General features: G+C 60.9%; 1 protein-coding gene across 9 annotated transcripts in view; it reads left to right on the top strand.

Annotated features, from left to right (window-relative positions):
* The window catches only part of ACOT7 (acyl-CoA thioesterase 7), a 96,987-nt gene that overhangs the window by 72,344 nt on the left and 1,293 nt on the right, over nt 1–23,350 (top strand). For 3 of the 9 annotated variants that reach the window (XM_047724975.1, XM_047724974.1, XM_047724976.1), the window contains exons 8-9: nt 2,023–2,066; nt 6,095–7,567. In XM_047724975.1, the coding sequence (XP_047580931.1) occupies nt 2,023–2,066; nt 6,095–6,454 (404 nt within the window). In that variant the 3' untranslated portion in view covers nt 6,455–7,567. The other 6 variants (XM_047724977.1, XM_047724978.1, XR_007126528.1 and 3 more) reach the window with 5 other exon arrangements.

Genomic DNA, 23,350 nt, shown 5'->3' on the forward strand with positions numbered 1-23,350 from the left:
TGGGCGATCTTAGGGTGCAGAAAAGGTGTTTGGCTCCACTCCGTCTGCTTCGCACAATCCCTTCGTACCTGGTGGATGTTTGCCACACAGACCTCAACGCCATTTTAGAACTGGTCCACGGAAGGTGGGTCTTGTTGTCCTGGATTGTCCTCCAGGGGCCTGTGGTATCAAGTGCCATGGTGGCACGAACATTTGGGAAAGGCAGAATCCCGTGCCAGGATTCCCTGCCTCTGTTTTTCTAGAACCACTCCCCAGACAAGTCTCTGCGATCACAACTTCATTGTCAAACACAACTTCAAATCCATAGTGGAAAAGGCATTCACGTTCCAGGACCTTGCTCTGTTCCGTGTCTCCCAAGTGCCCTTTGAGAAGTGCCAACTAGGAAAAGAGACAGACTTTCCTGGAGAGCCAGTGTCCGCGTCGGCCGGCTCAGCAGATGTGCTGTGTGGCTCAGGGAAGCTCCCAAAGAATGACCAGAGTCTTCACCCCAATCCTTTGTATGACCAGAATTAACTTCCAAGGGGGAGCTGAGGAAGGAGAATGGTTGGTTCCTGGTCCGTGTGAATTACTGATTTGCAGGCAAGACCGTGAACTCTCCTGGAGGACAGGGCCCTTTCTAGGACCCATTTAGCAACATGAAAGTCACTGGGGCAACGTGTGTGCAGCTGTCCTTGACAGATACTGTCGGTTTCTGAAACGTTCCTCTTACTCCAAAACACAGAGAAAGGATCTTCATTTTCAGAAGGCGTAGTTCTGGCAGAACGTCCTACTCTGGAGGGTTTCCTCCAACAGGCAGATTGAGGGGTGGGCCATGAGACCTGCCCGCTGCACCCACACAGTCCCTGCCCAGGCCCCTCGCCGGCATCCCAGCCCCGGCCTGGAGTCTGTGTTGCCCCGGACCCCTCACCAGCAGCCCCTGGTGAGCAGAGAGGGGGTTTCTGCTTTCTCGGATCACTTCTTGCTTTGTACATAAAGAAATGTGGACCACACTAAAAGCTATGGAATCTGGCCTATTTCTGTCCCAGTGTCCCCCAGGCGCTGTTAGACACTATCACACGTTATTTGTTGTTTTCCAGAGAAGTATCCCCGTGTGAAGCTGGGGACTCCTCTGGGCCATGGCTCTGCTGGGGAGCCGGCACCGGTGTCCCAGGTGGGGTCTCGGGTCTGGCAGCGCCCTGGCCACACCTGCTGCAGACACAGGATGGGCCCATCATGTCCCCAGTTCTGGGGGCCCCAGGGCTCTGCAGGCATGGCTCCTTTCCTCCCCCTTCCCCATGCCTTGCTCCTTTCTGGGGACATGCAGTGTGAGGCTGGGGTGACCCTGCCCACTGGGGACTCTGGACAGCCGGCGATCCGAGTGTGCCCAAAACTGTGCCCACCCACATACCAGCTTGTTCTGCTTCGGTTTTCTGACGCAAACCTGTCGAGATCCCGTGAAACCCCATCCTGGGGGCTCTCGTGTAGCCTCCACACTCCTGCCATCCCTGATCCAGCAGGAAGGGGCCTGGAGCCCGGGTGGGACCCCTGCACACTGTGCCGCAGTGGGGCAGTGGCAAAGTGGAGAGCCCTGGAGAGGGTGTTTGTGTCCTGGGGCTGCACCACAGGGGACCACAGACTGGGAGCTTCAAACAGCAGACCTTTGCACTGCCACAGTCTGGAGGCCCCAGGTCCTAAATCCAGGTGTGGGCAGAACCGCTTGGAGGTGCTAGGGGAGCCCCCCTTCCTGCCTCTTCCAGCCTCTGGGGGCGGATTTCCTGGCTCATGGTCCCGTCACTGCATCCTCCCTCCACCTTCACGTGGCCTCTCCCTTCTCTCTGTTCTTTTGCCTCTTGTAAAGACATTGGTCACAGGATTTAGGGCCCACCCAGATAATCCGGGAGGATTTCATCTAGAGAGCCTTAAATCAGCGGCATGTGCAGAGATCCTTATTCCCAGTAAGGTCACATCCAGAGGCTCTGACTGGACTCACGTGGGGGTGTGGGGCACTGCTCCGCCCACCACACGTGCTGTCTCTCCTTACAGCTTGCTTCTGGCAGACACTAGCTCACTTTCTCTTTTGCAAAAGGGTGAGGTGGATAAAATCTCTTCTCTGCCCCCAGTCGCCCCTTTCCCCACACAGGTGTGAGTCCTTCCCCCGTGAGGGCCGACGGTAAAGTCAGCACCCAGCTCGGAGAAGGGGTTACTCTTAGGGGCTCAGGAGGGAGGACGCCCGGTTTTGAGAAGGACAGTCATGTAGTCAGGGTTGGGGGACAGCCCCAGGCCCTGACTCCCAGGAGCAGCCCCGCTGGAGCAGAGCTGAGAAGCCCCTTGCTTCGCTGGCTTCTCTGATGAGGGAGCAGTGGTGTTCCTCCATAGGGCAGGAGACAGGCCCAGCCCCGGGACACAGATAAACAGCACAGCACATGGAGCTGCCCTCCTTTTCGTTGGGCATCGAACTAACTCGTCCCAAAGTTGACTGTAGAATGGGACCAGCATAAGGACTGTTTCTGAAGTAATGATATTTTCACGGGAAAGACACACACAGGCGGCTGAGCAGGTGGGCACCCCAGGGCTGCGGTCACAGGGCGGCAGTGGCCCACAGCCAGTGTCCGGCCTCCTCAGTCACACCACCCTGGACGGTGCCACCGTAAGAGGCCACTGCCCCTCTTGGGAGGGCCCCCCCACCCTCTGACGGCTGATCTCACAGGGTGGGGAAAAGTGCAGAAAGGCAGGTGCGTGACCGGCACACGTACCACGTCCCTGTGAGTTCACCGTGGCTGCTCTAATGACTTCCCACAAAACCAGGGGCTTCACGTACCCCAGACGCCCTGTCTCATGGCTCTGGAGGCCAGGCGTCTCAGAGAGGCACACGGGGTGGCATTCCTGACAGGGGCCTGACTGGACGGGGTACAGCAGGGGTGGCCAGCCCTGCGAGGTGGGCTGGGCTGTCCCGGGACCCCCAGTGTCACTCAGGACAAGCTGGTGAAGCCTGAAGACTGAACTTACTTTCATAGGCCGTTTGCCCCGTTGCTGACCGTTTTCCTTCAGGATGAGGAATGAAAACGCCCAGGCAGCGGCTGAAGACAATAATGGTGGCATGTGGTTGCTGTCACTGTCATGGTTCGGGAAGCCCAGGCGGGAACACTTAAAGCTGGACCTGTGTGTGGAGAAGCCATTCTCCCCAGACTGGGTGGGAAGTGAGGAATCTTCTAGAAAATGCTCCCGGCTGTGTTATGTAAGACACACCAGGCTACTTCATTAGCTCTGTGCTTTTCTGAGGAGCACTCGCTGCTGCTGCTCTCTCTGCAGCTCCAACACTGAGCTGTCCCTAACGTCTGGAACCCTTGGCAGCGCGGCTGCTGTGGGAAGAGCAGTGCCGAGCCATCCGGCCCACTCCAGGGACACACGGCGCACCTGCCCTGAGCCGCAGGAAGCCTGCTCATCCCCACTTCTCCAGCCTGGAACCTCCCTGGGCCGCACAGCCGGCTCCTCACCGCCGGGCTCCATTGACACGGGCATCCACTGCCATGGCCCAGGCCTTGCCATTCGGGTGACGAGCTCGTAGCCTGGACGTCAAATGCAGCACCATTCACCCTTGACCCTTACGAACCTGCTGGAGCGGCGGCTGGCCCACGTGGTTGGGTTCGAAACTCTCCTGGCTTTCTCGAGCCTCGTGCAAAGCACGGCTAAGAGTTCTCACAGTTAGGGGAGTTCAGCCCCAAGGAAGGCCCCGCTCCCTCCGTGTCTCTGGCACTGGCCTTGGCCCAGGGCCCTTTTCCCACTGAGGTTACTTAGTCCTGCCTCTGGCTGTGCCCTCCATCTCATCAGCTTTGCCTGGGGGCCACCGCCGGGCTGTTCCCCACACCAGTTGCCGGCCACAATTAAAGGTAAGCAGAATGGCAGATGCTGCCCCTCCGTGGCACCTCCTGCATTTCCAGTACTCAGTGGCCACACGTGGCTGGTGGCTGCTGTATTACACGGCACAGAGAGAGGACCTTCCCACCATCGCAGGAAGTCTGCCGGGCGGCGCTGGTCTCTGGACGGTCTGGACTCCATCCCCAGCGCCTGGTGCTCTGGGAGGGGTTTCCGTAGACCCTAGAGGTCCTGTGGACACTCAGCACAAAGCCTAGTGCCCCAGTGCCCCCTTCAGTGGGGTCCCAGCACCACCCAGCTCCCTGCAGCGCTGGGCACAGAGCTGTCCCACGAGGCCGCAGGGCACCCCGCTCCAAGCTCGGGGCTCCAGATGGCGTTCACTAGACAGGCCTACTTCTTGGCTTCTTGCTGGTACCCACGGGGCTCTGCTTTTTTCTGGAATTCACAAGAGGAATTTGACAGAAGCTCCAGCTCCAAATTCAGTTAGGCGTCCAGCGGTTGGAGCCCCCAGACAGGAGACTGGCAGCGCTTACAAGATACCAGACAGTACGGCGGCCTCGGCCTCCTTTCATCTCAGTTGGATACTTTGTGGCAAGAGAACCTTTAATTTCCAGGCCTGATAGAACAGTGAACCACCGACCACCCTTCCCACTGCAAACCCGGCGGGCCGGGACCCTGGCCCAGTTGCCTTTGGGGTTTGTCTGTTGGTTCTTGGAGCTGCATCAAATTTCTAGATTCCTCGTACTGTCATAGAGTCCCTGCTTGAAACACGGGACTGTCCCATGAAGCGATAGAAACATATGACGAATCCACATAAAGGTTTGTAAAGTAGCGTTCTCCCGACTCTGCGGTCACTTACGAGGTAGTGTGGCCGCAGCCCCCACGGGACCGCGTCAAAGGCACCCGACGCTGCAGCAGCCCTGGTGGGTGTGTGGATTTTCTAGGGCCGCCGTGACAGTTTACCGGAAACTTCACGGCGGAAACGACGCGGATTTGCTGTCTCAGTTCTGGAGGTCGGAAGTCTGACCCGGGTCTCACTGAAGTCTGACCCGGGTCTCACTGGACTGAAGTCGGGGGCCGTTCTGGAGACCGTAGGGAAGAATCCCTGCTCGCCTGTCCCGCCTTCTAGAGGCCGCCTGCCCTCTCGGCTCTCGGGGCCTCCTCCGTCTCCAGAGTCGCGGGATGGTGTCTCTCTGACCCTCGCGACGACGCTGGGCCCACTTGGATAGTCCAGGCTGGTCGCCCCCTTAGAACCACATCGTAAAGCGCCTTTGCCACACAAGGCCACAAAACCCCTAGGGGCAGGGGATTAGGACATGGACAGCCCTGGTGGCTGTTGCTCCCCCTGCCGTCGTGGTCTGTTAATTCCGCTCGACACAGGCAGCTAGAGCTCCAGACCAGTTCTGAGCGCTGCCTTCTCCCCGCCCTGTGTCTTCTCCTAACGCTCTGTAGACAGGACCCTCGCAGAGAACACAGGAGAGCAAGAAGTAGCTCAACCCTGGCGGGCTTCAGGGAGACGTGGCGAGGAGACGCTGCTCAGTCTGCCCGAAGCCCCTCAGCTGCTCGAACCCAGCACCTCTAGGCCCCGGGGGATTCACAGCGAGGCTGCGGGGTGGTGAGCGCTGGGGGTCGGGTCCAGAGGGTACTTAGGTCCTGGAGTCCTGAGTCCCGGCCTCTCAGACCTCGCTCACATGCTGGGCGAGCTGAGCTGCAGCCCTGGCCTCCCCGAGCGGGGACCATGACCGCTGTGGTCACGTCTCGGCGTCCAATCTGGCACAGGTGCTGATCTCCTGGGACCCAGGGAGAGAGGGCAAGGTTTTTAATGCTTTGCTACCTGGTGTTCCTCACAAGCTGAAAACATAAAGTCTCCCTCGTGCATGCTGTAGCCCTTCTGAGTCATGTAGACGGCACTAGAAGCAGACTCCTGGCCAACGTATTCACGCTCGCTACAGAATAAGGAAAATGTGATCTGCTTTAAATGTTACTTATTACCGTGTTGGTGCAGTTCTGCACCCAGAGACCCCCAAGAGCATTGTGTGGGCTCAGTCTGCCCTTAGCTTAAGGGGCCTTTTCCTGGAGGGTTGTTAAACAGAAAGGCACTCAGACCTTACCAGAAATTTCTGTCCTGGACTTCACGTCCACGTAACAAAATTAATGTGGGCGAGTGACCTCCACGTGGCCACATTTGGAGGCTCACCGTTCCTCACAACCTCCCTGAGCTGCTTCCTGTGCCTATTTGCAGGTGAGGAAGCCAAAGCCCAGTGTGGGTCCTGGCTGGCCACCTGCCCAGTGCGCCCCGGAACCTGCGGAACCTGAGGTCCTCCTCAGAGCCCTGTCGCCCGGGCTGTGGGCCATCTCGGGGCCGCTCCAAGAGCCTGCCTTTCATGGAGACACTCAGTGGGGAATGGCTGTCTGTTCCCACTTTAGCAGCTCAGAGAACTGGTGCCCCCTCCTGAACTCTCCCACCACCCCTGGCCAGGAGGGTGGCCTGACACCCGGAGCCTGTCCTGGCAGGCTTGTGGCTCCTAGCGCCGATGACAGGGGCCATTTTCCCCCCGTAAACTGGTCATGCCTGGTCCTCTGGGTGGATTTGGACATGTGACCTAGTGGGAAAGTCCCCAGACAGTGTCTCAGCACTTTGGACCGCTCTGCCTCTGCTGTTCCCCACAAAGGGGACCGTGCCCCGCAGTTCCCATCCACCCGCCTGCAGTTCCTTGGGGAAATGGAAGTGAACGGTCCTGGCTGCGGTCCTTCCCTGTCTCACGTGACGTCCCAATGTCCCAGGCGAGGGTTGGGGTAGGCCTGGCACGCCCTTCCTGTGGTTCTGCCCCTATACCTGGGATGGAATGAGCCAGACTTTGTGGGAAGGAGCCTGACACCCCATCCCCATGAGATCTCTGGGCATCCTGCCTCTGGCCTTGTGTCCAAGCCCCATGCTCCCCGGTGAGCCATGTCGACGGCCTTGCCCCATCCCTGCGTGGGGAAGGGGCCTGCTGGCATCTGGTTTAGGCTTTAGTCCCCGGAGAAATCACCGCCCGAGCCTCAAGGAAGTGGCAGGAAGGGGGAGCCAGCCCCAGCCAAGCCTTAGAGCAGGTTCTGTCCACCGGAACCGCGCATGTGTTGGCCGCTGTCCTCACCACCCTCTGGGCGGTGAGCACCTGCCCCTGCTCACCCCCGGGCTTGTGAGATTGGAGCGGTGGTCACAGGCCGTGAGCAGGTGGAGCCCGAAGCCGCTCGTTCTCTCATCAGCCATCCCGCCGCCCGGCTGGGTGGGGTGACTAGGATGGCCGGGCCGGTGTGCAGCCTTCCGGCGAGGCATCCTCACGCGTGGGGTGTGACCTCGTTTCCAAACGTAGGTGCGCCCACGGGGTCATTCCAAACAGAGCCTTCAACTTGGGGACCACAGAGCACTTCAGGGGTGTCCTGACCCGCTGAACCAGAAGCAGCACTGATGTGATTTCGTCCTCTAGGAGAGCCCCCGTGGCCATCACAGATTCTCCGGGGGTAGAGGAGACACAATGACGGGAAGGATGCAGGGAGATGGGTCTGCGCGTCCTCATCCTGCCCCGGGTGCCGAGCCGCCCATAGTAACTCCGGCAGAGGCTGGTGAGCCTGTGAGGGGCTGCTCCTGTGGGTCACGGAGGCAGAGTCTCACGGGGCAGCAGGACTTGGGACACACTCATGTGTGCTGGGTGCTTTGTATGTGACTCTGTCCTCATAGAGCTCCCATAATGCCCCCGGCACTGACCGCGTGGCCTTCCCTCCTGGAAGTGGCTGCGCAGGACTTGAAGCACTCCCTGTAAGTATGAAATTGAATGTGGCATGGAACATTCTGGAACTCTGTAACATGGAATAACCACCCCTGCTTCTGGCCTGCCCACACACTCACCCCTAACAGTCCCCATGCTGTCTTGACTTTCTGTCCTCCTGGGTCTTTAAACGTGTCTTGTGCCTGTGTCCTTGGAGCTGGGACATCAGGGTTCCCAGGATTGTTAAAAGGTCCCCACAGCCAGCCCTGGTTCCGGGGAGTGGGACTCAGCATCGTGTGCCAGGCTTGGACAGGGATGGCCTTGAACCCAGCCTGGAATGAGGCCATGCTGGGGATGGGGCTGGGGGAGCCGTTCTGGCCACTCGTTGTTGGGGGTGCAGCCGGGTGTCAGCCCCCCACCCCAGAAGTCCTGAGGCTTGGTGCTGCCTTGTGGTCCGGAACCAACCCATGGGTGACGATAATGACCGTGCTAGGCGCCTTCCTCCAGTGGGCCCCGTGCTAGCACCTGGCTCATCTTGTGTCTTCCCCGTGGTCACCCTGGGAGGCAAGTCCAGTCTGTATAGGAAAACACTGGGCTCCGTGACGTAAAGGCAGCAAGGCAAGGAAGCGCCAAGGCTGGCTGGCAGACGAGAGCCCGTGAGCGGGGCGGGGGGCGGGTTCTAGGTTGGGAAGCAGCTGCCAGGGTGGGTAGTCCTGACCCAAGGGCCACGGGGAGGACAGGGGTGTTGGGTTGAGGTTGAGAGGGGGAGGGACAGCTGGGACAGTGGTGTGGGAATGTAGGACTCTGAATCGTGATCAACAAGGGAACCATGCCAAGGTCAGGGCCTCGGCTGTGTGGCAGGGCAGCTCCCAGGACAGCTCTGGTCCCGTGAGCAAGCCGCTGAAGAGACAGAGAGCCTGACGGCACAGACACAGTCTCAGAGGACACAAGGGTGGGAGGATGTGGGCTGAAGTGCACGCAGTGGCCCCGGGGGACGTGGGACCACGGTCAGCGGGACCCCCGGCCCCGCCAGGTACCCAAGCGTCAGACCAGCATCAGGAACAGCCAGGGAGCTGGGAAGGTACCGGGCACAAGTAAGGTCACAGGGTGGACAATGTGGGCTGGCGTGGCCTTAACGTGATTTCAGAGGGACGGAGCCAGCCCACCCCGCAGCCGCCTGAAAGCAGGTTGGGGGCCGCCCCTTCCAGGAGGCAGGGGACCAGGTGACAGCCACCACTCCGAGTGATCACATGAACGCTGAAAGCAAACACCTGCTCCCGAGGCAGGTGAGCCTTCAGGCGCCGTAACGAGGCGTGGCAAGAGCTCGCCATTTCCACGTCCCCGTAGTTGTTAGATGCTGCCTAACCCGGTGTCTCTAACGCCCTCCGGGACGCTGCTGCCTGTGCCCTTCCCCGCCCCTCCCTCGCGCCCCGCTAACTGGCTGCATGTGCTCCACAGGCTGTGTCATCACCATCTCTGGCCGCATGACCTTCACGAGCAACAAGTCCATGGAGATCGAGGTCCTGGTGGACGCCGACCCCGTGGTGGACGACTCGCAGAAGCGGTACCGGGCGGCCAGTGCCTTCTTCACCTACGTGTCCCTGAGCCAGGAGGGCAGGTCGCTGCCTGTGCCGCAGCTCCTGGTGAGTGAGCGCCCGCCCTTCTGGGGGGCAAGGCCCTGGCCTGGCCGCTCCCTGCCCCGGTGACCTTGGCTGTCCTGCCCCTCAAACGGGAGGGCCTTCCCCTGGGGGCTGTGAGGTCAGACCGGGCCAACAGCACAAGAGGGCCCTCCTCACCGGCTCCTTGCTCTGGGGCTTCTCTCTCAAGGCTGAGTACAGGGCCCAGGGACTCCTGGCGCTGTGTGTAAAATCTAAAATGGGGCTGAGGACCCTCCCGAGGGCTGGGTTCTCAAGAAGCCTTGGCCTGAGTGTCCTGCCTGATGGGGACTGAGCCAGACCCCAACAGCATGGGGCTGGGCATTGGGGACCCAGTGGCTGCTGCCACCGCAGTGTCCCGGACCTGGAATCCCAGCAACCTGACAAGTGCTGGACGTTGGGAGAGTCGAGGAGAGTCAGGGAGCCAGAGGCAGCCGAGGTTCAGAGTGGGGATGGGGAAGGGGGGGTGAATGGGGAGGGTGCTTGGCTGGAAGGTACTCGGGGACTGCGGAAGGAACGCACGTATGCGTGTTCGCTCGCTGCTTAAGGTCTCCCTCGAGGCCAGTGATGGTTCTACCGGAAGCCTCGCACATCCCTTACCAGTGCTGGTCGCAGAGGTGTCCCTCCTGGACCACGTCCAGACACTAGCAGCCTGCCTCCTGCTGCTCGCCACCCCCAGAGCCACCCCGGCCCTGGGGAGTGGGGCCCCCACTGCTGGCTCCCCTGTCACCCGGTGAGGACCCCTCAGGTCGACAAGGCCGAGGCCCCTGTGGAGGGTCGTGCACCCCATCCTGGGAGCCCAGGTTCGGATTCAGCACATGACCTGGGGCGGCTCAGGCCGCTCCTGATTGCTCCCGAGCCTGTCGCTAGAGGCAGCTCTCCTGGGCCTGCAGTCAGAGCTCCCTGCCCTCCGTGGGGTGAGGGGGAGCGGGCAGAGTGGCTGGGGCCGGGGGCGCCTCTCTCAAGCAGCTGGCGCTTCGTGGCCCCCTGCCGCTGCCCCCAGGGAGAGCCTGAGCCTCTAGCAGGAGGAGAGCAGGCACCGAGAACCTGCGACAGACAGGCCGCAGGGAGGACCTCACTTTCCCACGTGCCCCTTCCCCCAGCCCCGCAGCGACCCCGTCAGAGCTGTACCCCCCGCCGCCCTGAGCCCCACACAGCCCTCTGACCTGCCTTGCCTGAGTGTGAGGAGTAGGGGTGGGTGTGCCTCCCATACGCTGCCCTGCAGCCCCGCAGCCTTGGCAGCATGGCTCCGCTGCCACCCTGTCCCCTTGGCCCATGTGTGTCTGTTCCCCTGACCACCCCAGGCCTTGACCTTTGCGGCCACCTGTCTCTCGGTCTTGGGCCACTTCTCAGAACCTCGCCTGCTTCTCGTGGTCCTCAAACACAGGCTTTCCCCACTTCTCTCCTGGACCCTTGTCCCATCTTCCATATTGTCACAGTGCCCCATCCCAAATGCTGAATTCTGTCTCACACAGGCAAATACTTGCTCCCTGTTCTCGTTGGCCTTTGGGCTCCAACAGCGCGGCCCGATCCAAGCACGCTCTGTGCCTTTGCCTCACCAGCCTGGCGTGATGCCCCAGGCCTCGGTGGAGCCTGTGCTCCCTTGGCATAGGACCGCAGTGTCCAGATGGTCAATCCATGACCCCCAAAACACCAGGCCCTGATGGCTGCCTGCTGTGCCCTTCCCTCCTCCTTGGTTGGGTCCAGGCCTCATGCCACGACCTTTGTTCTGCATTCACTGTTCAGGCCCCGATCAGCTTTGCCAGCTCTGCCTCTCCCCGTGGGGTCCCAGCACGCATCTCAAACGTGATTTGTCCTGAGTTGAACTCGTTGTCTTTCCCCAGAAAATCCCACTGGTCCTCATGGGTTCCCTCTCTCAGTGAGCCTGGGAACGTGCCTGGCTCCTCTCTCCCCTCTCTTGCTCAGCCCCCACACCCACTGTCCCTATGCCCCATGGCTGCCTGGGTCACTGCTCAGCCCCAACCGGTATGGCCCCAGGCCAGCTGCCCTCTACCTGACACCACACTGGAGCCCAGGGAGCTTGTTAAAACTGAATCAGGTTTTCTCCCTCTCCTGCCTGATCTGCTCAGTAGCCTCTGTGCCCTCAGCACAGGGTCCAGTGACACTGGCTTCTCTGGCCTCAGGTCCCAGACTTGTTCCTGCCTCGGGACCTTTGCACACACTATCTGTCTGCCTGGACGCCTTCCCTCAGACTGTTGTGGAGCCAGGTCCTTTCACTGTTTCTCAGCTAGCTCGTCCTTAGATGACCTTCCCTCCACACTGGAGATAAAGCCTGACCCCTACCACTGCCCAGCGACTCCGTCCCCATATCATCTCCCGGCAGCCAGCACCATCTCCGATCCTCTGGCACATCCGCCCATCATGTGATTCCAGGATACCCGGCACAGAGTGGGGCTCAGGAAAATGCCCGTGGGTGGCTGATGGGCTTGCTGGCCTCTCCAGCCACATTCCTCCCCCACACTGCCCAGTGTCCTGCTTCTGGACAGTCGGCACCTGCATGTCCCTGAGCACCCCAGGGACTCTAATCCTAACACCACCCCCACTGTCACATGCACACATGCTGTCGTCTGCTGCCTGCGGTCTGGTCAGGGCGCTGGTGCACGACTGTGTGGTCCCAGGCTCACTCTTCTTGGGTGTGCCTCTGTTTCCTCATCTGTACCACGGGGACAGCCCTAGTGTAGTGCCTGCTGCGAAGGGTGGTGAGGGCTCTGTGGGCTACTTTACGTGTCTGGGAGCGCCACACTCGTCCGCTGCTGTTTGCTGTGCTTTGGGGAGCCCTCCCGCTGGAGCTGACGCCCTTCTGGAGGGAGCCAGTAAGCAAGTGGGGACAAGGGACCGTGTGAGACGCTGGGGAGAGTCCTGAGGGAAGAAGCAGGAGGTGGGGATCGGCATCCCCTGGGAGAGTTGTTGCTGCCTAAGGAGGTTCCTTCCGAGGAGGACCGCACAGACCGCTGGTTCGAGTGGGGCCTGGTGTTGGGGGCAGGGGAGCCATTTCCCAGAGACTATCTGGGTCAGAGGAACCAGGGACTCGGAGGTCTGGGGCTGGAGCTGGCCGCCTGAAAGGGGAGAGGAGGGGGCAAGAACACACCAGAGGCCACCCCACTGATCCTGGCCAGGCCCAGCCCCGGGACCCAGCCTCCTGACCACACGGGGCCTTTCCTCTGCTGTCAGCTGAGGGGGCTCCGCGGGCTACAGGGCTCCCCACGTGGGTACGAGAGTAAGCACAGCCGAGGAGTCAGACCGTCTTCATTTCGCAAAGGCTCGTTCTGAGTAACTGTAAACTGACAGGGTTTTCTGGCCAGGTCCAAAGTGCTCGCCGTAGCTGAGCTGTAGGCTCGCCCGCCCAGGAGCCCGGCAGCTGCTGTGGGCTGCCCCCGGCCATCATGCACCCCGGAACTCAGCCTGCTGGGGAGGCCGGTGCTGCCGCCAGGAGGAGCCAGGGGTCCGGCCTCCTGTGGACAGTGCCTGCGGGCCAGGAGCCCTTAGTGGGGGTACCCATGACCTTCACAGAGGCAGAAAGCAGTCCTGGGTCTGGGCCAGTCTATGTGCCTGTCCTCTTTCTAGAAACCCCTGTTGTGGGCCACAGGTGGAGGGCCAGCCCAGAGGAAGGGGTGCTGGTGCCCAGCAGGTGGGGCAAGACACCCGCCTGAATGAAGGGGACAGTGTCTGAATCCCTAGGTTTGAGGGGCCGGCCGTTAGCGACCACGGCCGGCTGCAGCTGATCCAGGCTGTTCCGGCTTGCTAATTAAAGATGGTCTTTGATTCTTCATGGCAGTGGCCTGGGGCCCAGCCTCTGGCAGGGAGGGTGGGCAGCTCCCCAGAGAGGTTTTTGGCTCATCCTGCGCATAGACTCCCTTGAGGACGCCCGTGTGACACCATCTGTCCCCCCGAAGCACACATGGGCTCCCCGCCGCCAGCGTGCCTGTGCCCATGGGGGGCGCTTGGCCCTCCTCCCCTCCCCGCCCCCGTTGTCAGCAATTCTACCTCCTGCCTATTTTTAGCTTCCATCCCCAGGGCCTGGCTGACACGGAAGGCAGCGGTGCTGTTTGGAGTTTTTCTTGATGAATATTTTATGTTGGGGAGGCTGCGCCGAGGCCAGCAGTTGCTGGCGCTTTCCAGGCTAATCAGTAAAGAAGCAAGTGCGGAGCATGGAGCCAGGCTACTGGTCCGGACAGCAGGCCCAGGCGCCCCGGCTGCCCTGCCTCTCTCTGAAGGCCTCTCTGTGGCCATGACCTCTGACCTGGGGGGTGGAGACACGCCCCGGATTTCGCTGAGCTCGGCTCAAAGGGGGGCCAGTGCAGAGACAGGGTGGACACATCCAGGGTCTCAGGTTGGTCCTGGAACGCCCTGTGGGTGACTTTTTCTAGCCCTTTTTTGTGTCCAGGGGTGTGAGGACCACATTGTGTGTGTTAAAGACTGAGTCGGCACTGTTCTGGGCGCCCACCTGCTTCCCATGCCCTGGCTGAGTCCTGGGTGCCACTGCCCCCGAGGTCCCCCTGGGGATGTGTGAGGACGGAGGCACCAGCAGTGCAGGGGTCCTGGCCTGCTGTGAGGGCGATGTGGGTCCACACAGGGCCCCATGGGCTGAGGGGGAAGCCTGGAGCCCATCCCAGACTTGTAGGCGGTACAGGGTTTAAGCCCTTCATTACTTTGTGGATCTTTTGGAAAAGGAATGTTTGCCCCTGTGAACTGAGGCCCACATGGGGGCAGCAGCGGGGGCAGAGTCGCCGAAGCAGGAGTGCTCTGCTCCCAGGAAGCCCAGACCACAGTGAGCCCCATCATGAAGGGTCTTGGTCACAGAGTGTCTTGGCCAGGCTTGTAGACACACACCTCTTGCTAGACCTGGGCCTGGACCCGTCTCAGCCAGTGAAATGGCCTGGAAGTATTTTCTAGGTTAAAATGGGAGGTGGTAAGGAAATCAGGGGTGCAGCCATCCCTCTGTCCTTTTCGTGCGAGGCTCACCTCAGCCCGTGAGCTCCACATGGAGCACCGTGAAAACGCGTGTGTGGAAGGCACGTTATTTTCACGCTTACTGAGCACCCACTTGAGATGCCCAGGGGTGCCTGCCTAGGCCCATGCATAGGCATGGCCATTCCCTGTCACCTGGGAAGGGACAGGTGGGGTGGGTGTCCCAGGTACCCATAGTGACCACAGTCTGGTCCTAAGGAGCTGGGGTGTGCATGGAATGCTGACCTACTTCCCCTGTGCTATTGGATCCGGCCCGGGGAAGCAGGGGAGAGGGTGCCCATCCCGCAGACAGGCAACCAGATGGCAGGACCCTGAGACTCAGTTTCCCCACTGGAGCCATCCCGGCCTCTCACCAGCCACCAGCCCCCCGCTTCTCTAGACCTATGCCTGAACCCAGGCATGTGGCATGGCAGAGGCTAGAGTCCTCCAGATGGCCCCGTTCCTCAGCCACCAAGGAGACTGCCACTCTGCTGACCATGGCCAGGCCTGTTCTGCACAGCCCACCGTGGCAAGAGGAGCCACGCCCCCAGCTTGTAAGACAGCATGTCCCTACACAGGGCTTGTCGTGGCCCGGGTCCCCGGCATGGGGAGATGCGTCAGCAGGCTAGAATGATTTCCTAACTTGAGAAACTCAGATGCGCCGTGGTGCAACACGGTTGATGCTGTTCCTGGAAGGGTGTGAGAGGCCGCATGACCGACGGGAGCCGTGCTCCCTGCCACCCCTCCTTGCCGTCCTGCACAGGGGGGCGTCCGGGATGAGACTGTTCGTGAAGCTTCTTGACCCAGTGTTCCATTCTCTCCCTCAGTTCTGGGTGCTTCACAGAAAGTCTGTCTCGTGATGGAAAATGCTCCTGTCAGCTGAGTGGTTCATGCTGGGAACTTTAGTGTCTGGTGAGAATCGGGGGTGTGGGTGCCCCAGGGGACGTGGGTGATGGGGTGCAGCCCCCGCCTGCACGTGTCCCTGGACACTCGGCTGTGTCCCTGACCGCTCGGTAACGGCCTCTCTCGCCGGTACAGCCCGTGCTCTGGAGACCCCATCCAGTTCACGTCCAAAAGGCGGAAGGCCCATGGCACCAACGATATACATTTTCCTGTTAAAATGCTGGTAGGTTCTACTCATGAACGACCTGTCTCGTTGCTTCATTGCCACGTTTTCAGATCCCGGTGCACCCTTGCTATTCTAATTTCTGTAAAGCGGGACAACCCAGCGGCAGGCGCTCCGAGGGCCCTGCTAGGCCTGACCCCGCGTGGTGCCTGGAAGGCGGCTGCAGGAGGGGAGGCCCGTGGCTGACACTTGCAGAAGGTGCAGCGGAAAGGGGGATCCCAGCTGGTCAGGGCGCCCCGGTTCCACGGTGGCCATCCTGCACTGTCATAGGGGAGAGGCCTGTGCAGGTTGTGGGGACCCAGCCCGGGGCTCGCAGCCGGGCACCCTCCTGCCCGGGCTGTGCTGGGGCAGAAGGCGGCGCCGCCTACCCTGAGCACGGACGAACACACTGCTGCTCGGTGGCACTGTGCTTTCTCTGCGAAGTCCCATGGCAAAGACCCTGTGAATGCAGGGACACAGTACTCAAAATGTAGTCAAAAGTGCAGGGAAGAAACAGGCCCCGGGAACCCCCACAGTGACCAGAAGGATGCAGAAGAGCCTCCCCACACACGCACGCGCATGTGGACGCAGACGGGAGCGTGTCTGCTCTGCCAACAGGACAGGAGGTGCTTCTTCTGGGGCTTTATCCATGCCTCGGTGTGCTGGACGCTCCCAGTCGTGCCTTTGTCACCAGGGCAGCCTCCTGGGGAGACCCCGAATGGGCTGAGCTCTGGACTCGGCTGGGGACAGGTGATGCCTAACCGTGTGTCCGTTGAGCAAAACTACTGGTTTTGAAGCTTTAGCACAAAGACCACGCCAATTTGTTATTTGCTTTCTTGGTTTGATCTTCCATTGGTTTGATCATCCGTTAATTCAGCAAATGTCCCCTGGGTCCTCGCTGTGTCCCAGGCACAGTGCTGGCTTCAGACCTAGGACAGGAAAGACGGACTCAACGCACAGTGCGCCCACACACAGGGTGGGGGGCTCAAGTGAGGGCGCAGGTCCTGGGCCAGGCCCGCCCTCAGCAAATGGCAGTTACGATCTTTAGCCCTGTATGGGGGGGAAGGGGGTTGCTCCCAGGAGCATGTGCTCTGACCCACCCCCACCCCACCCTCACCCCCTACGCCTTGGGAGAAGCTGCTAAGAGGCCACCCTGCAGGGCCGAGTCCTGTTTCACCTTCTCTACCGGAGACTGTCACCCTGTGCTGCATTTCCCCGGCCCCGTGCTCCCTGCCGCTCCCTCAGCCTCCTGCCGGCCTCTCCTAGGGGCGTCCACGGCCACACAGCAGATCAGTTCCACAGCGATCTCACTGTTGGAGCCACCGCGATGAGCCCCCTGGTGTGTGCCTCGGGCAGGGTGGTGAGCGGCTTCCCAGGTGCCCGGCCCCACCCACCGAGGTCGCGGTCACCAGTGGAGCCCTGCTCTGGGGACACAGCTGCTTGCCAGGCTAGGGCTCCCGGGTGCCAAGCTTGTCCCTGCCGGGCCGCGTTGAATGGCCCCAGTCATCAGAAGACATTCTAATTGCTGGCACAATTGTCCCAAGGTCCCTCCTGTCTCACATTATGAAGACTGGAGAGGGTGTGTGCGTGGTTTCCTAATTAAGAATGTCTGTGTCCCTCTGGCCCGTAGGAAGCTGTTCTGTCACGACGGGAAACCCTCTTCGCACCAGCCATTCGTTAATTACAAAAAGGACAAGCTATTGATTCTCTTGAGGGTGGGACTTAGTCACTCGCCCTCTGTGCCAAGTTCCAAATGTGTGTTTTCGCAGCACAGAAAATGCAAACTGGGAAACATCTTGTCTGTACTGTGGGCTCTGCGAGCCACAGGCTTCCCTCCAGGGGCAGGGAGCCCGGGAGACAGCAGCTGGCAGGGGGAGCCGGAGGAGGGAGGGAGAGGCCGATCTGAGGCCCCAGCAGCCACCAGAGCAGAGGGGGCGGGGGCGCTTCTGACCCCCGGGTCTCTGTGGCTGGGGGAGAGGTGGCAGAGGCCCAGCTCCCTGACAAGGACCCCCGGGGAAGCCCTCCTCCCTGGGCCGCACAGTGGGTGGGCAGACCGGAGTCTGTCTCTGAGGTTGTGTGTGACATGAAGATGTCATGGGTACACACGCGTGCACACGTGGCCTGACTGCTGTGCACGTCAGAAAACACCTTGCCCTGGGAAGGGGGGGCAGCCCTGAGGCCACATGGCTGAGGCCCAGAGCCTGGGTTCCTTGCCACCCCTCCACGTCCCTTCCTCTTGCCCGTGGGAAGCGGTGCGCCAGGGTCCGAGTCCCCACCCCCGCCCCACAAAGGGTGCGAGCGAGCGCTCAGGCCATCCGAAGACACTGGCCTGTGGTCCAGAGCCCCCTGTCCTGCCAACAGCCCCGGGCACCCGAACGCATATGTGATTTCCCATGGAAGAGCTTTTTCCTTCCCCCCAGCACCCTCAGCCCTCCACTAAAAACAGCCACAGCCAACAACTTCTGTCTTTATTTACTTAGCCGGTGAAGGGAGACGGGCGGCGCGGAGGCAGCAGCTGGGCCGTGGGTGGGGACCGTGTGCAGGTGGCCATCTGTCTGGCTCCGTCAGCTTCACACCCGGGAGGGAAGGGGTGGCCCCGCTTAGTCACTCGGCAGGGAGGGCCGTTGGTCGGAACTCACAGTGTCCTGCAGCCCGCAGGGCGGGGACTGTGCCCGCGGAGGCCGAGACGCTGCCCTGCCCGCTGCCGTCTGCAGGGAGCATCGACGAGCCCTTGACTATCTCCCAGGGCAACCAGGTGCGGGCCACGCGGTGCTCCCCGGGGGGGTGCTCAGTGGCCCCGGTGTCCACCAAACCCCGTTCCTGGGCCTGGCGGGGCTCGTGGAGCCCAGAACATTCAGCACGAGCCGTCATCCCGAGACTGGAAAAATGAGCCCTCGGCTGGCTCCTTCCTCCGAGGCCTTGCAAGGGCCTTGTCCTCCCGCAGCTGGCCGGCTGCCTCCACGTCCGGCATGAGGTGGTGTGAGCTCTTGTCTGCGGAGCTAGCTGCGGAATCTCGAACAAATGTTGGCGCCGGGCGTGGCTTCTCCCTCCGCCGAGCGGCGCTAGAATTTACTGTGTTCTGTGCTGGCAGCGTAGACCGGAATCACCTGCACTTTGGCCTCAGCCCCCCCTCAGCTCACGCATGGACTGAGCCAGTGAGAGAAGCTTCTAGAACCCCTGGTGGCCTGTTGGCCACTGTGGAGCGAATGGCTGCAGTTGTCTGGGGGTAACCTGGTGGAGGCCGGGCCTCAGGCCTGACTGGAGGATGAGCCCCAGAAAGCCATGCTGGACGGAACTGTCACAGCCATGTGGGACGAGGAGTGGCCCACTAGGTGTGACCTGCATGCGCATGGCCCCGGGGCTGGGGGAGCGCCTCCTTAGGACTGGTGCGGGCGCCTTGCTCACCACTTGAGGCCTGGCCCTGAGCAGGACCCAGCGGCGCCGGCTCCCAGACTCCGACGTGCTGCGCAGACAAACCCTCCTGCCCGCCGCTCTCTCCTGACCTTGACGGGCTAGGCTAGCAAGAGCGTGTCTCATGCATCAGGGGAAACCCTGGGGCTGATGGGGCCCCAACACTGACTTCCCCGAAATGTAACAGAAGGCGGGGGGGCATGTCTGCTCAAGTCTGTGGAACCTGGAGGACACCTGGCTGCTGGCGGGGTCTCCGTAAACCAGGCTCCAACAGCCCCGGGTGTCACGTTCACGGGAACGACCAAGCGTCGGCACCAGAGCCACACAGGGGAGAGGCCTGGCACATCTGCCCTTCTCCACTAGGACTCGAGAAGCTCCTTGGGGAGGCGGCTAGCTCCAAGGCCAGAGTGAGGGGCTGGGATAGGAGAGCACCCCTGACCCTGGGGCCCCTGGAAGACCGGCGCCAACAGGAGGGGACACCTTCACTCCTGGGGCTAGGGCCCAGGGGCTGAGCCGTTGCAAGTCCAGGTGGGCTCCAGGCTTGTTCTGGGAGGGCAGGCCCAGCCCGTTCACCAGGGCCACCCCGCGGGGTCGCCGTCACCCCCTCTGCCTACTGCTGAGCCTGCCGGCCAGAGCCCATTAGCATGGAATGAGTCGGGCCAGCAGCAGCGCCCAGGCCCGAGTCGAGGCCCTGCTGCTGACCAGCTGCCACTTGGGCAAGTTCCTGGCTGTGTCTGCGCCTCACGTCCTCACCGGGAGAAGGGAAACAGTGGTGACTTCAGAGCTCCTCCTGGGTTGTCCTGTAGACTCCGATGGGCAGACGTGGTCCTGGCACGCATCAGGCCACTCCCTTCGAGCTGTTGCCCAGAGGACTTCCTCATCCCTAACCCCACGTCCATGCCTTGGGCACAGCCCACGTGGGAGAAGGCGCAGGAGGCTCTGGGCTCGGTCCCTGCAGGAGGTTTACCTGGGCAGTTGGGGGGATCTCGTCACAGGCGTGTGGGTGAGCCCAGGACACGGCGGGTGTTCTGGCCGGGAGGAAGGTGCTAGATGGGCACTAGAGCCCGGTGTGGGGGGAGCAGGTCTTCTCCAACCCCGGACTTAGCCCCTCGACTGACTGTGTGTGACTGGAAACCCTTTGTGACCCGGGAAAGGAGAAGGGGTCCCAGCAGCTGCCCTGATGGGTCTAGTTGGTTTTTCTTTTTTTTACCTTTGAATGATGGAAAAGTTCAACTATATGCAAAAGTAAAGAGAAGAAAGAACCCCTTGTAGTTAGCCACACGGGCCCAGTCTTGCTCACGGGTGCCCTGCCCACCCCACCGCTGGGCTGCTGGAAGCAGAGCTCAGATCTCATCACCTGCGAACGGCTCAGTGTGCTGCTCAAGGAGTGCAGGGCGCGGCCTTCTTTGTTGCTGACTATCCTTTCCGCTGGGCTAGACTCTGGGCAGCTCCTTGCCCCGTAGAGGCCTGGCCCCGGGCCCCACTGTCTTCATAGCCACTACAGGACCAATGACCCAGCATCCGGCTCCTGTTCGTAAACACGGCATTGGTCGGAGAGAGAAGGGCTCGGAAGGTCATCCAGATTGTTGTCTGCTCCAACGGCGAGGAGCCCCTGTGTTGAGGCCTGGGGCCAGAGATGGCCTGGCGCTCTGTCTGCTCCTCGTATCCACACGGATCCAGGAGGTCGGCCTCCCACTGCACAAAGGAGGTATCTGCAATGATCCTGGGACTCCGCCCTCTGCTCCTTCCCAGGGAGGCCGTTCCCGAGGTGGCTCGCTCTGCCCAATGGGCCTGGCTCCACCACTTGCCTGCCCTGACGGGGAGGACAGCAGCTGTTGCTGGTGGCAAGTGACTTGCAGACCTCTGTGTCCCTTGGAGCCCACCCGGCGGCTCTCCCCACTGTGGAGCCTCCCTGGCACCTGTCCCGCGAGACCCCCTGGCTCTGTTTGACCTTGTGCTGGGGCCATGTCATTGTCACTTTCTCACTGTGCATAATCTGCCTGTTGTCCTCTGTCTTGCTGGCTGGAGCGTCAGCTCCGGGGACAGGTCCCTGTGCCAGGCCCAGAGTGGCACCCGTGAGGCCGCTGGAGAGAAAGTCCTGGGTGGGGTTTGGGGAGCGTTGCCTCTGCCCTGCCACTCCCTGTGTGCCAGGACTGGGGTGGGAGGCATCTCGCCATGCTGAACCTTCTTTCTGGCTTTCTGTAAACTGTGAGGAGGCGTGTCACCTCTGGTGGGTTTGAGATATAATGACGGACTGTAGAGTCCTCCCGTTCACAGTGTCCAAGCCGGCGGGGGTTCATGTGTTCACACCATTGTGCAACCATCGCCACAGTCCATTGTGGAACATTGTCATCCTCCCAAAAAGAAGCCACGCACCCCTTAGTCGTCCGCCCGCCCCCAGCCCCTGGCACCAGTAACCTGTGCTGTCTCCATGGACGTGCTTACTCTGCGTGTTTGGTATAAATAGACTCTGACTTGAGGCTGGGGGGGTCTTCTTTCTCTGTCTTGTTGGGGACAGTTGAGAGGACTTTGGGACTCTCCTGCAATCTTACAGAGTAGAATATATGAGAGTCTGTGAGCCTTACAATGGTAAGCAGAGGAGCCCGGTTCAAACCAGCCTGGCTTGTCCCCCTGCCCTGGCTCCAGAGGAGAGGCTGGGCTGGTGTAGGGGCAGAATGAAGAGGCCTGTCCAGGAAGGGCACGCAGTGAGGTGGGGACCCAAGGCAGGCCAGCCCATTCCAGAGGGTGGGTGGCGCTGGCCAAAGTCTAGGCACCTCCTAAAACTGTCAGGATCAGCTTTTTTTTTAAACATTATTTTCTTTATTTGAGAGAGAGAGAGCAGGAGTAGAGGGAGGCAGGGCAGAGAGAGAAGGAGAACAGACTCCCCACTGAGCAGGGAGCCTGATGCGGGGCTCAATCCCAGACCCTGGGATCACGACCTGGGCTGAAGGCAGAGGCTTTAATCCACTGAGCCACCCAGGCGCCCCTTGGGTGGGCCATTTCTGCCTATCTTCTAGGGTACCCCTGATGACAGTTCCATTTATTGCTCTCCTCTAGACCCCTCCCTGCTCTTCTGAGCCCTGAAAGCCCTTGGCTGGTGACCCAGGCATTGGGGACCAAGATGCTCATGTGAGTCCCATGTTTGCTGGTTTCCAGAGACGCTAGTGGGCTGGAGACACAGAAAGGCCCCTCCCATTGGGCCCTGGCTCTGGTGGGCTCTGCAGACGGCCTGGGTGGCCATCAGTCCACCCCGCAGCCTCGCCCAGGCCAGGCTCACACTCTTGTTTTGAGAAATTATTTTCTTTCCAAGCCTCTTGTGTTCGTTCTCCTGCTCCAGGGATGGAAATTCCGGCAGCTGGCGGGGCTGGGCCTTTCAAGCTCGGAGGACCCTCCGCAGGCGGCCCAGCCCGTGCTCTCCCCCTCAGCCAGTCTCCCAGCTCCAGGACCCAAACACATTGATTCCCCATGAGCTGGTCCCCTCTGTGAGGAGGCGGGAAGCTGGGCTGCAGCCTCTCCTTCCCCCTGAAGAAGGGCCCAGCCATGGCACTTTCCTGAGCCCTGGCCTTTGGCTGCACCTGGATGGGAGCCACAGGTCCCTTCAACCACGCCAAGCACGTTCCACAGGGGAGAGGGAGCAAAAGGCCTCACTGTCCCGGCCTCGTGCCCTTGACCTTGCATTCTTGGCCTCCTCAACTATCCCCCATTTGCCGCAGGGCCCTGCTGCTCAGAGCGGCCCCCAGGCCAGCAGCATCGTATCATCTGATACTTGTTAGGAATGAGTCTCAGGCCCTGGGCCCTACACCCCTTGCCTCAGGATCTGCATTTTAAGACCCCCAGGTGATTTATGCACACGGAAGCTGGGAGCAGCTCTGCCTGGGTTGCACAGAAGCTGGGCCCCGCAGAACTCGGCCTTGTCTTCGCAGGGTGCCTTCAGCAACAGGGACGGGCCCCTGGCCTCCTCCCCCCAGGACGCTCTCCCTCAGCACGGCCCGCTCTAACCGAGGGAACATTCTGTTTCGCTGGGCTGTTTCAGGTCAAATTGCATGGCCTCAAATTTCATTTTTAAAAAAGTCAACCAGGGATGGAACCAGAACAGCAGGAGGGCCTTCCTCAATAAAGCATCTCGGAAAGCCACCGTTGGCCACGTGTGCTCCGAAGACTCTTCAAATAGGCACCAGAACCACTAGAAGGAGCGTGATCCGAGTTCTTTAAATACCCTTGTGGCTCTGAGCCACAAGGTTTTGACAGTTTACACCTGGTGACATTTAGCGAACAATTTCTGAGAAGGCTGAGGGGGAGGACATATTTGGTTGAAACTGACATTACATCCTCCGGCTGATTGTTCGCTCTCTTGCCAATATCCCATTTGCCTCTAAAACACTTGGGCCTGAAAGTAGCCTCTGGGGCTTGGTGTCTTTGTGGATGAAGGGCAACTGCCCCATTTCTTTGGCTTTCAGACACCCTCGAAGTATCGCAAAGAAATGTCCCAGAGGAGTCAGCGCAGTCTTTAAACCTGAATCCCTGAGCAGGGCGGGCCAGAGAGAACTTGGGCGTGGGACGGATGGGGCCTCAGGGAGTGACCTGTGCCTGGGCCACACCCCTTAGCAGCC

Source organism: Lutra lutra, chromosome 4, assembly GCF_902655055.1.
Source record: "Lutra lutra chromosome 4, mLutLut1.2, whole genome shotgun sequence".
NCBI classification, from domain to species: Eukaryota; Metazoa; Chordata; class Mammalia; order Carnivora; family Mustelidae; genus Lutra; species Lutra lutra.